General features: G+C 32.4%; 1 protein-coding gene across 5 annotated transcripts in view; it reads right to left on the bottom strand.

Annotated features, from left to right (window-relative positions):
* MYEF2 (myelin expression factor 2) overlaps window positions 1–12,949 on the bottom strand; it is a 38,368-nt gene that overhangs the window by 7,001 nt on the left and 18,418 nt on the right. The window contains exons 6-16 of one of the 5 annotated variants that reach the window (XM_017872781.1): window positions 12,667–12,858; window positions 11,816–11,969; window positions 11,216–11,265; window positions 11,034–11,097; window positions 6,557–6,658; window positions 5,008–5,058; window positions 4,649–4,717; window positions 4,240–4,338; window positions 3,871–3,942; window positions 1,919–2,127; window positions 1,788–1,839 (exon numbers count right to left, since the gene is read on the bottom strand). In XM_017872781.1, coding sequence (XP_017728270.1) covers window positions 1,788–1,839; window positions 1,919–2,127; window positions 3,871–3,942; window positions 4,240–4,338; window positions 4,649–4,717; window positions 5,008–5,058; window positions 6,557–6,658; window positions 11,034–11,097; window positions 11,216–11,265; window positions 11,816–11,969; window positions 12,667–12,858 — 1,114 coding nt within the window. The remainder of the gene's footprint in view (window positions 1–1,787; window positions 1,840–1,918; window positions 2,128–3,870; window positions 3,943–4,239; window positions 4,339–4,648; window positions 4,718–5,007; window positions 5,059–6,556; window positions 6,659–11,033; window positions 11,098–11,215; window positions 11,266–11,815; window positions 11,970–12,666; window positions 12,859–12,949) is intronic. The other 4 variants (XM_017872784.1, XM_017872783.1, XM_017872785.1 and 1 more) reach the window with 4 other exon arrangements.

Raw genomic sequence — 12,949 nt, 5'->3', positions numbered from 1 at the left:
TTGCTCATATCTAACCTCGAAAGGAAAGCAGACTACAAAGAATAAAGAACAGTCACCTCAACATTGGTCACCTTTTCATTGTCATTTCTTTGTCCTGCTTTGCTCTTTATCTTGCTAAGTTTCATTTCTACTTTAACATAATGTCATATCTCATTTGGAGATTTTTTTTTCACTGAAACAACATCAACAGAGATTATACTTGCTGCCACTGCTTGTCATTTGATGTATTTCACTAAGACCCTATATACATTCTTTCCTCTGTAGTCTACAGGATTCACGGCCAGACACTGCTGCCAGATACTGCTTACTCATTCTGGTAGATCTTCTCACTCCTGCAAAGAAGGCCAATACCTCAATGCCACTTTACTATTTTGCTTTCTCTTAATGGTGACTATTAACCAGTTAACTTGTTTTCAACAACTTTTTCTTGAATTTTTGATTAGTGCAAAATAAAAGGATGATCAAGAAAGAAAGTCAACAGAACATCCTAGACAAATTCATGTTGTATGTTCTTTGAGGGCATCTGACTTTTTTCACCTTCAAAATTCTAGTGCCTAGCAGACTGCCAAAAATATGGTTGTGGATTTAATGAATAAATTACTGAATAAATGAATATCTACCCAGAATGCTTAACTTACAAACTTTTCATAAACTCTTACTATATGTACAGAGGCAACAAAAGGAGCTAAGATAAAAAGACAGTTCTTGCCTTCAAGAGTTTCCACGTAGGATGGAAGAAAACTTGAACAAATAACTATTAATATAAATAAAAGCTACAAAAGAGTAGACATAAAGAAATATGAGATAATATTATCTCTGTAGCGGCCACAAAGGTTATTTTGTGACAGAACACTAAACCTATTCCTTCATGACCTTAGAAATTATCTATATGCTACCTGACCTCAGAAATTATATATATGCTACCTTATGTAATTTCCTATTGTGACTACAGTCTCTGAGATTCCATGCAATAGCAGAAAAATATTAATACTAGCAAAAAATATTTTACTTTATAACACTCACATGAATTCTCCCATTCTTGCAAAAGAAACAAAAAGTGAGAATTTAGTCAGTTAAGATATTTTTTAACAAAAGTAAGTATGGTATATAAAAAGTTCTTTTTTAAAAGTAATAAACAACCTAATCTTCCACAGACCTACGGAACACATTAAGGTTGTATAAGTAGTATCATTATGGTTAAGAACAGTTTATAAAAGAATAAGAAGGGCAACCAAAATGTACCCATGTCCAAGGCATTCCCAGTAGTGGGTTGTATGCTCTCACCTAGGTTTCCTGTGCTGGGAAGGAATACAGTGTATGTAGAATGGGTCTCATCTATTAACTCCCTTATCAATTGGACATCAGCATCTCAGTTGGTTATGCTGATAATCCACTGCACTATATTATAAACAAGGAAATAAATATACCACTTATTAATGTTTCTCAAGAGAAAAAAAATTTTAATGCAAACAATTATAATATATTTATCTTTTTAAAATGAGGTAATAAAACAAGTCCTATCTTTATTAACAGAAAACAATAATAGGATATATCCTAAACCTTGTTACCTAAACCTTGTTATTACCTAGTAGTAATAGCACTGCTCTAAGTCATAAGATAGTGAAATAATTCATTTATTTGAAGTGGAATTAGACCTGGCCCACTATCAAGACTATCCAGGAACAGGCATCTGGACAGGCAAAGGTCTAAACACAGCGTATAAAAGTTTAAAACCAATTTTCCTCCATAATCAATATCAACATATCTGCAGTCATTTGCATACTTACCACACTGACTGAATTTCTCTTTTAGTTTCTGCCAAGTCAAGTCAAAAGGTAGCTAGAATGAAAAGAGGTATTAGTAACACATATACAAGAAAAAAAAGAATTTCAATTATCCTTAATATTTATTTGCTTACATTTCTGACAAATATCTGGTTGCCTTTGGAGCCTATTCTCTCTCTCATTCCGCTTCCCATTGGACCCGATAAAAATCCTCGATCCATATCGATGCTCCTTTCCAGTATAGCTCCTATACCTGGTCCCATTCTATCAAAGCTGGAACTCATCCGGTCCAGTCCCATCCCCATTCCTCCAGTCACACTGTTCATGCCACCCATTCCACCACCTGGATTTTCAAGAAAGGACAGGGGGATTTGGGAATTTTGTGTTTTTGTTTCAAAAACATAAGGAAAAGGAGAAGAGGAGAAGAGGAGAAAGGAGGAAAAGAAGAGGAGATAATCATTTTGGGAAAGAAGGGGAAAATTAATTTGTTTATATAATTAAATAATATACAAACATAAAATTATTTTCATACAGATAACATAACAACTTTCCAAAGAACAGAATTTGCTTCAGTATATATTTAGTTAGCTGAGAAATTCTAGCCACTGTATAAATACATTATACATATGTAACTGTATAAAATTATATTCTGATCATTAAATATATAAATATATAAATCCTCTACCAATCACTGCTTCCAATAACATGACAGTTGTTCTTATCCTTATTTTTATTTTCCAATAATATCAAGCATAATAATTGCTAGAGTAAAGATACACAGAGATAAATTCAAATTATTACAACTCTAGCACTCAAGCCGCTCTCACCGTACTCTCCTACAAATATTCCTTTCCTAGCTTATCTTTCACCTCAGCATCTTCACCTCTGTTTCCCAGTTTTTATTCTCATGGTAATTCAATAATCATAGCAAAACATAACTTTTAATCTCAATATTATACAGAACTTGTCAAGGGAACAAAAAAATGCTATCACTCCCCATTAGCCAGAGCTTAAGAATTTAGCTCCGAACTCATACCTACGTCATTCTTATGCACCGACTTGATTTCCTGTCCTTTTCATTTATTCCCATCTTACTCATTATCAAACCTTTTGTCTTGTACATAATATCCCCAAACATGGAAATTCTAAAAATCAACATCACCCTCAAATTGGCTTTTTGTGAATAACCAATATAAAATCAGGGAAAACAGAAGTACAGACACTGAGATAAAAGAGGAAGATACGGAAGTTAGGACTAACAGGAAATGGCTGAGGCTAAAAGATGATGGAAGGAAGAATAAAATGAGGAGCAAGATACAATGGAAGTAGATGTCTTCAGCTGACAGGATTTTAGAATTTACTCTTAGAATAGTTTAAATAGGTTGTATTTTCTGTTTGTGAAATTTCATCAATTAAAGGAAGTCAATAAAGTATGGAGAGCTCAGAGACATGTCCCAGTAAGCAAAAGAGGTTAAAAAAATAATAATAAATAATCCATGTATTCAGGCTTAATGTAAGGCCTAAAAGGTAGTAGTGGAAATGGATGGATGGGAGATTCGGCATTCCCCAGTGTTGCAACTACTCTTGATGCTATTACGGGAAAGGTTCAAGAGGAAAAGAAATAAGTACCTCTTTCAACCTTAGCCTGACTCAAGCTCAGGAGATGCCTAAGAGTGTTATATCTGCATTTACCAAAAGACATAGATGTTTACAAATAAAATAAGCTAGTCACTAATAGCTATTATAGAAAATAAGAAAGGAAACAAAGTTGGTGCTAAAGCAAAACTTGTTTCTGACACATGATCAGAGAAATCCCCAGATTCCCTAGTTGGAAAGAAGGTTCTTGGATTGGCCGTTAACACACAGTTTAGAAATATCAAAGAAGTAAAATTCAAACAGTTAATTTAGAAATTTCAAACAATAATCAAACAGAAAGGCTTCACTCAATTATCAAGGTTTCTCAGATTATAGCAAGACACATTAACATATAAGAACAAAGTATTACTATACTACAATAACTACTCTTGCAAAGTCTTTGCAAGCACTCAAATATTACTGAATAAATTCTAGTAAAATTTAAACCTACTTATTCCAGATCCTACTGGACCCATGTTAGAAGCTCCTATTCTTCCTGCAAACCCTCCAATCATTGCACTGCCTAAACAAGGATGGAAAGATAATATACTAATTAATTTAAATAATCATACTTTAAAATTCCCAAGGTACTATGTGCTCTGATTTACAATAATTGAAAAGCATAAAGTCTTCTGAAAATAGAGTTCAATTATGTAAGATGTTGAAAAAGAGAGCTAGCATATTAAAATCCTTAAAGTGTTTTCTTCAGGTAATAAGTTGTATAAAACATTGATTTCTGATTTTCACAAAAAAAGAGAAACCAAATTGCAAAATTATAGCCTACAAAAAGAAAAGAAAAGAAGTATGCAGCCAGCCCTACCAAGTCTACCAAAGGAATCTCCAAAGCCTCGATTTATTCCAATATCACCACGTCCAAAATCTCGCTCCATGCTACTAGTCATCGCACCACGGTACAGCTCTGAAAAAATTGTGCAATAAATTAACCTTTTTCAAATATATCAATGCATGATGAAAACATTCAGGAATGTATCTAAATTATAAAAAAAAAAACAGCATAAGTCACAAAAACAAAATAGTCTGTCATTTACCCAATTTACCTCACATGCCACACATATCATCCCCATTCCCACCAGGCCTGTCCTTATCTCCTAGTGCCTACATGCCTTCTGAAGACATTTTTAGCACCCATTCCTAAGTTATAGGGGGGAAACTTTAATAATAGGGAAAACTAAATGTGCCCACACTTCCCACTGCATACATTTACCTACCTCCCATTCGGCCAACTCCTCCAAATCCTCCCATGCTATTCATTGCTTCCAGACCACCAAACCCTATTCCTATGGAATAAAGATTCATTTTGAGATCCGACTGTCAGTGATGTAGCTGAAAGGTACATTTTGTAAATGTTAAGTCTCACCAGTAAGCTCTACATCCATCCTACCTTGTGCAGCTACTTCTTAACACATCACCTTCCTTTAAGTATGTACCAGGCTCAATTTCTGCTAGCAGCCTTTAGAACATGAGCCAACAATAAACCATGACTTTTTTTCATGGAATTCTCAACACAGTTTCTAGTTTATTAAAAATGGTGATGGGTACATACAAAAAAACAAATCTTTATACATACCTCCTCCAATTCTATTCATTCCTCCAAAACCTGGACCATCCATTCCCATACCTCAAATAAAATACACAGTACGTACTTTAAGTATATTTTACTTTTATGACTAAAAGATGACATAATGCATTATAGCAAAATAGATACCACTGGTATAACCACAATGAAACACTAGAGAAGCAGTAAGGTACAGGAGGCATGGTTTAAAGTGCTATGCCATAGCAGCTGCCTAACCATGAGTCTTCAAAAAGGTTTCTTTGAACATTTATTAGACAAGAAAGCAAAATTCACTAGTAACCCCACAACATTCAGTTAGAGAATATCTAGAACTAGGTAATCATTCACTTTTTTTCCACAATAAACACAGAAATATTACTATCAATGATTTTTTTCCAGCATAGACACAGAAATATCATTACAGCAGATTTAGAGATCAGGCCAGAATGTAAGGACTCTCTAAACATGGCAGTTAAAAAGAGCAGTAGAAATTTTAAAAATATAAATAGTATGATTCAGGAGAGGGTAGGTAGGTGTGAAAGTCTAAGGCTAAGGGAGAAAACTTGTTTGGATCAGAATGATTATGATAATGAGCCTCATAATTTAAAGTGTGACTACAGCATCTCGACAAAAATAGGAATCTGATAGCATTTATTAGTCCATCAGTTAAACCAGTAATTCATGAAGTATGGTTCAGGGACTCTTTAGGGTTCAATAGGTCAAAACTACTTAAGTCACCAAACACTACTAAGACATTATTTGACGTTTTACCCTCACTTTCTTGAGTTTAAGGTGTAATTTTCCAAAGACTATATGATGTACAATATCACAAAAAACTAAATGCAGAAACAGATATAAGAGCAATATTAAGTCAAACATTAAAAAGATGTGTGGAAAGGTAAAACAATGCCACTCTCCCCACCAATTTCTTTTTTGCATTGAAAAACGGTTTATTTTCTTAAAGCTTTTAAGTATGAGTTTATCATATAATGAGTTTATCATTTTAATATGTAATTTTTTAATTTCTAATTTTCATTTATAATACAGTAAATACTAGTAATTATAACTAAATAAACAAACATTTTGGGTTCTCAACAAATTTTAAGATATAAAAGGGTCCTAACATCAAAGTTTAAAACCAATCTCTAAAAATGAACTGTGAGTTCTTCCAGGTGAGCAGTCAAATAACTAACTGAAAAGCTACCTTCCCAACGGGATAAACAAATTTCAGTTGCCTATGATATGGTAGCATTTCAGCTACTACATAAATACTGTACATACATGATATATTCTCCTTCTGCCTTAAAGACATTTCAAAATCCAAAGTGCTAAAAGGCTAGCTACAACACAGCTGGCCCCAAAGAAACTCTCCTGACTTCTGCCTATCTCTTTCATGTCAGCTGTGCTCAAGGTTTCATCCCTTTTTCAGAATCAAGTGACATCATACATATCTGACTATTAATTAGAGTCCTTTAAACATTATTACAGACCACATCAATGGAGGCTTTATTAGCTAGCATATGTATCATTTAAAAAGAAAAAAGAAAGTTAGAATACTCACCACCTGGACCTAAATTTCCCATTACTCCACCTATGTTCAACTGGCTGGCACTAATAGGCTGTCCACCCGGACCAAGTCCCATCCCAATGCCTCCAAGACCACCTAAAACAAAAATGAGAACAATTATTACCAAGATCCATATATGATTAACTAATTGGCAATAAACTTTTTTAAAGAGCTATATACCTGTAGTAGTATCTCTACAATTTCTGCAAATTTTCAAGTAAGAGCACTGGTTCTTGTTTTTATCTAGAAAGTAGCACACTGAAGCCCGACTATAAAACCATTTATTAATGAGAAGTGTTTTATGAAATAAAACATGATATACTATAAAGTACACCTTATACCCCACTTAAAGGTGCACTGAAAGGCATAATAAAATACCTAGAGGATTTTGAGTAATATCTTATCACCTTATATACGGCACACATATCTGAAAATGAGCATCTTGCCCAAATTTGTAGACCCACTTAAAATTTGATAATTACTTTTTAAATGGTTCAAATCAAACTAAAAGTCAATAACCATAAAAGTATAACATTGAATAAGGCAAATATTACATTACCTAGTTTTCTCATTGATATAAATATTTATTTATACTTATATGGCACCTTAAGTGTTTCCACATCTATTATCCATAAAAGAGGAAATTTTTGAGACCTTAGGTTACTTGCATAATGACATGGAGCTGATTTTAAAACTTGAGTCTTTGTTGTCAAACTGCACAACAAAGACCAAAGTCTTAAAATCAGCTACAAGGACAGATTACTTATAAAGAAAGGACGATTCAACAAATAGCTGACTTTAATAGCAACAGTGTAAACATGAAGACTGTAGAATACTTTCAAAGTGCTTAGAGAAAATAATTATCAATCTTAAACTATACAACAAGTTAAACTGTCTTTGAAGACATTTAAAAACCAAAATTGAGAGAATTTACAAATAAAAGATCCTCATTTAAAAGAGCTTCTAACATATATGGTTCAGAGGAAAAAAATTAGTGCCAGAGTCCATAAAAGCAGAGGAGCGATGACACAAGAAAATGGTAAATAACATTGTCTAATTTGCAGGACAGAAAAAAAAATAGTACAGAACTAATAATACAGAACTAAAACGCTGAGCAATGATAGTATAATTCAGTAGGAAAGTGACTGTATCAAAAGGTCAGTCTACTATTACATAAAAGAATAATTACATTAACTTCAGGCTTCATAGAAATATTAAAATATCCAGAACAATCCAAGATAGGAGAAAATAAGTATTTGTAAGACAGAAAATAAGACACAAAATAATATAATGGAAATTAATCCAAACGAACCAATACATGTGAAGAAACTGAACTCTTCAATTTTATGGGGAAAAAACTATCGAAGTGAGTTTTTTAAAAAGTCTATCTAAGCCCAGCAATAACACTGTTTATAAGGGGTGTGCCTAAAACAGTAAAAAAATAGGAAAAATGTGCCAGGCAAGTACAAAACAAAATAAAGCTGCCTTACTCACATTAAAATTAGACCAAAGACTCAAAGGAATTACTAGAGAAAAAAATCACCCTATAAAATTTTTGATTCACTAGGAAAATATATCAATTCTAATCTAGATGTACCTACTAAGCTAGCTTAAAATATTTAAGTAAAACAAGAAAAGTAGAGAAATCCACTATTCTACTGGGCAATTTTACTAGACACATAAGATAATAAAATAAACAGTGTTACAGCAGAAAAAATTATTAGTAAGGATCTAAGACAATTAAAATGATTAACAAACTTGATTTGATTAACATATATAGATCACTGCACTCACCAACTATACCCAGAATACTAAGAAAATGTGCCATAGGGTAGGCCATCCATAAGTCCAAATTAATTCCAAAGAATCACACTCACATATAAACCATGTTCTCTGACTAGATTGAAACGAAAAGTACAAAGAAAAAAAAAACTCATACATTTGGAAATTGAAAACTTCTATTTTNATAAAATAAACAGTGTTACAGCAGAAAAAATTATTAGTAAGGATCTAAGACAATTAAAATGATTAACAAACTTGATTTGATTAACATATATAGATCACTGCACTCACCAACTATACCCAGAATACTAAGAAAAATGTGCCATAGGGTAGGCCATCCATAAGTCCAAATTAATTCCAAAGAATCACACTCACATATAAACCATGTTCTCTGACTAGATTGAAACGAAAAAGTACAAAGAAAAAAAAAACTCATACATTTGGAAATTGAAAACTTCTATTTTCAAATAATACATGGCTCAATAAGAAATCATAATGGTGATTTTTTTTTTTTTTTTTTTTGGAGACAGAGTCTCCCTCTGTCACCCAGGCTGGAGTGCAGTGGCACAATCTCAGTTCACTGCAACCTCTGCCTCCCAGGTTCAAGCAATTCTCCTGCCTTAGTCTCCTGAGTAGCTGAGACTACAGGCATGCGCCACCGTGCTGGCTACTTTTTTTTTTGTATTTTTAGTAGAGATGGGGTTTCGCCACTTTGGCCAGGCTGATCTCGAACTCCTTGTCTCAAGTGATCCACCTGCCTCAGCCTCCCAAAGTGCTGGGATTACAGGTGTGAGCCACCATGCCCAGCCCATAATGGTAATTTTAAATACTCTAAAACTGACCCAACATAAAATGCTCCATAGCAAAACCCATGTAGTAACTTTATAGTCATAACTGCTTATATTAGAAAGGAAAAGCTACCAATTTGAAGTAAGCATTCAACTTAAGGAGTTAGGACAAAAACAAACTAAACCCCAATAAAGAGAAGGAAAAAAATAATAAGGCTAAGAGCAGAAATTAAAAATACAAAACATTCAAATTCAGTTATTTGAATACACCATTAAAACTGACAAATTTCTAACAAAATTAACCAAGAAAAAATTAAAATTGTAAACATTCAGAATTTTAAAACAGAACCACAGATGTAGCAAAACTTAGAGATAATTTTATGCAAAATATTTGAAAATGAACAAAATAGAAAAAATCCTTAGAAAATAGAAATTAAAAAAATTGACTCAAAAAACGATAGAAAATATAAGCCATCAGTAGTTAAAAACTTCCCAGAAACAACAGATGAAGGCCAGTTTTATACATAATTTCTAGCAAATATAAAGAGAATATATAATTCTGATAAAAAAGAGCAAATAGTTTCCAACTTAATACACAATAACTAAAATTTAAAATAACCTAAAAAACAGAAAAATGTACAAAATGTGGTATCAGCAGTTAAAATGAAGAAACTAGAGCTACATCTATCAACATAAATGAATCTCAAAAACAATTTTAAACAAAAAAAGCAAGTTACATAATACATTATGATATCACTCAAACAAAATTTTAAATCCAACAAAACAATTCCCTATGTTTATGGATGTACAAATGTGCAGTCAAATTATTAAAACCTAAATGATAAATACTCTATCCATAAGTTGTTTCCTCTGGGTAAGGCATAAGTTGAAAGATGGGCAAGGGAGACGGGGAAGCTCCATTTTACCTGTAAAATTTTATTTATTTTAAAGAAAAAAATCTACTACAAATATGGCATATGATAACTATATGAGTAATTTTACTTTTGTCTGTATATTTAAGATTTCTTATAAAATACTTTAAAACCAGAGAAGATGCAGTGAAATAGTAAAAACAATAGCTAATATTTACTGAGTGTTTTTGCAAAACGATTCTAAGTGCTTTACATATATTAATTCACGTAATACTCATGTCAACCCCACAAAGTAGACACCATTATTGTCCCCACTTTTCAAAGGAGACACTGAGACACATAATACAATAAGTATATTACACTGTTATAGTCATTTGGAAAACAATTTGATAATACTAACCCATGAGAACTGTAAATCTACTTCAGAATATCTGTCTGAAGGAAGTACCCAAAAACATTACAAAGATTTGTGAACAAAAAGGCATGTGTTACTCTATGGTTACTCAAAAGGAAATAAAAGTTAAAACACCTAAAATACAGAACAGCGAAATAGTTACGGAACATCTATATGTTAAGACTATTATACTACCAATAAAAATATTTGAAAATAATTTTCAACATGAGAAAATGCTTGTACTCTAATGTTAAACAAAAAATAATTCAAAATTATTTTTGTTCCCAACTATGTAAAAAATATACATAGAAGGCTGGAAGAAAATACATAAAAATGTTATAACGAGGTTACCCACAGATGGCGCAATGAGAGAGGACTTTTTTTCCTTCAAGTGTATACATTTATCAAACATTTTTAAATGTATTGCTGATCAGTCAGGAAAAGTTACCAAAAAGAAAATAAAAATGGCACACAACAGTCTTCCTAATCAATAGTGCCAAACTATCTTCATAACTCCAAACTAATCCCAAATTGTGAGAAACTAGGATGTAGGCACAAAAACAAAGTTTTGCTTAGCACATAATAAAACAAACCCAAAAAAGCCTATGTTGTTTCTCATAATAGCTTTTACTTACGTGGTAATTGCGGTGTTTTACTATCATGTGAACGGTACTCTTCATGAGGAACAGACTTGTCATCCTAATTGCGAGAAAGTTTATAATATGGTTAACATATTACCAGAAAGAACTGTAATGTAGAAGAGAGCCAATAAAAGATTTGAAGAGGTTGGAGGTTGAAGTGATATACAGGAACTCACCATTTTCACATGCATAGGTCTATCAAATAAAAACTGCCCATTGAACATAGCTGTTGGTTCAGTCAAGGAAAGCCAGTTAAGATAACTATAAAATTATACCAGAACACAAACTAATTTTTAATAATCTTACAGTCCAACTATCTCTGATATTTTAATTAACATCTTTAATACTTATTGGTATTAGCCACTCAAAAAAACATACTCAAAAAAATATTCAATTCTTTGCTTTATGGTTTTATTTCATCAATAAGATGTATTTTAATTCAACCATTGAAAAAAGTAAACTTGTAAGGCTTCGCTTAAAGTAAATTCATTAATATACAATGGATTACACAATTGTTAAATGCATGTATACAATTAATTGCGGTAGGAAGAGAGAAAAGAAAAAACTTCATATCAGCCCTGTACAATATGGCCAATTCAAGTTTTAAGAGTGACTTTAATACTTGGACCTAGTAAGGGTTTTATTTGCTGGAGACTAAAGTCTAACACACATCTCTAAGCCAGGCAACCTTAAATTCAATTACCCCCTGCCAAAAAAAAAGGTGGTATTATGCTTCTTCAACCTCATAACCAATGCTGAAATGTAAATCAGGATACAAATTGCTTGAACTGCTTCAATTGCTTGCTCAAAAGTGACAGTGCCCATTCCTCTGCTCTTGCCATCTTTGTCTTCTTTAATATCTGCCCGCTTCACAGTTCCAGCTATGCTGAACACTTCCTTTAGCTTCTTCCAACCAACTTTGAAGTCAAGCTTAACATAAAATTGTATAGTTACATACCTAATAAATCCCTCTCCCCATCTGCAAATACAAAAGAATCTTTTCTAAACTCTTAAAACCATAAAGAACTATAATTCTAGTTCAACCACATATCAATAATGTTCAAATTTAAAAACATCTTCAGTTGTTTAAAATCATTTAAGCTACATCTACATTGTTCCTTATCCTTATTTTTTTTAATTTCCAAAATCATCTCTCAAACTGCTCAAACCTGTTTTTTACATTTGAAACTTGCACATCTATTTTTACCAAGAGAAATCCAGATTCTGAAAAGTATTGTTTTCACTGACTTTCAAATGCTTAGAACAAATGTGAATTTGCATATTCACAAATATCAAGGCTATAAAAAAGAAATCCATTTACCAATATAAACCACAACACATATAATTTCAAGAACTGCTTGAATGTGTATAAATTGCATAGTTCTGTGTTTAAAAAATCCAAATAGTTGTATTTAAACTCTAACCTTGTGTGTGTGTATATATATATATATATATACGTATGTATACATGTCAATTGATTTTGAGTTTACAAGAATTACTGTTTCACTTTAGTTAAAATAAAAAATAAATAAAACAAGCAAAATGTTTTATAAACCTATAACTCATTTATTTAATCAAATTATCTATCTATCTGAATGACAAGTTTTAGACTAAAGCTTGAACTTACATTGGCAACAAAAATTGTGGAACCAAGTCTACCGGCCTGCAAATTACTGATGACTTCAGGAGGAATGTTTGGATTATTGAGAATGGAAGGTGGTAAATTCATCAACCCTGATCCCATATCAGGGACATGTCCTCCTGGAAACGATCCTCCTGTTCGCTGCAATGCCCTACGAGCATTTTCTCCATCAGGATCCTGTAACACACATTGAATGTTAAATTCCACTAAATACATCAGTTCTATATAATTAAAATAACAAGTTAAATTCTACAGTAGCTATCCCTTC

The sequence above is a fragment of the Rhinopithecus bieti genome, unplaced genomic scaffold (assembly GCF_001698545.2).
Source record: "Rhinopithecus bieti isolate Rb0 unplaced genomic scaffold, ASM169854v2 scaffold_6945, whole genome shotgun sequence".
Classification (NCBI taxonomy): domain Eukaryota; kingdom Metazoa; phylum Chordata; class Mammalia; order Primates; family Cercopithecidae; genus Rhinopithecus; species Rhinopithecus bieti.
Note: the sequence above shows the minus strand (reverse complement) of the source record. Positions and strands in the feature narration are given on the sequence as shown.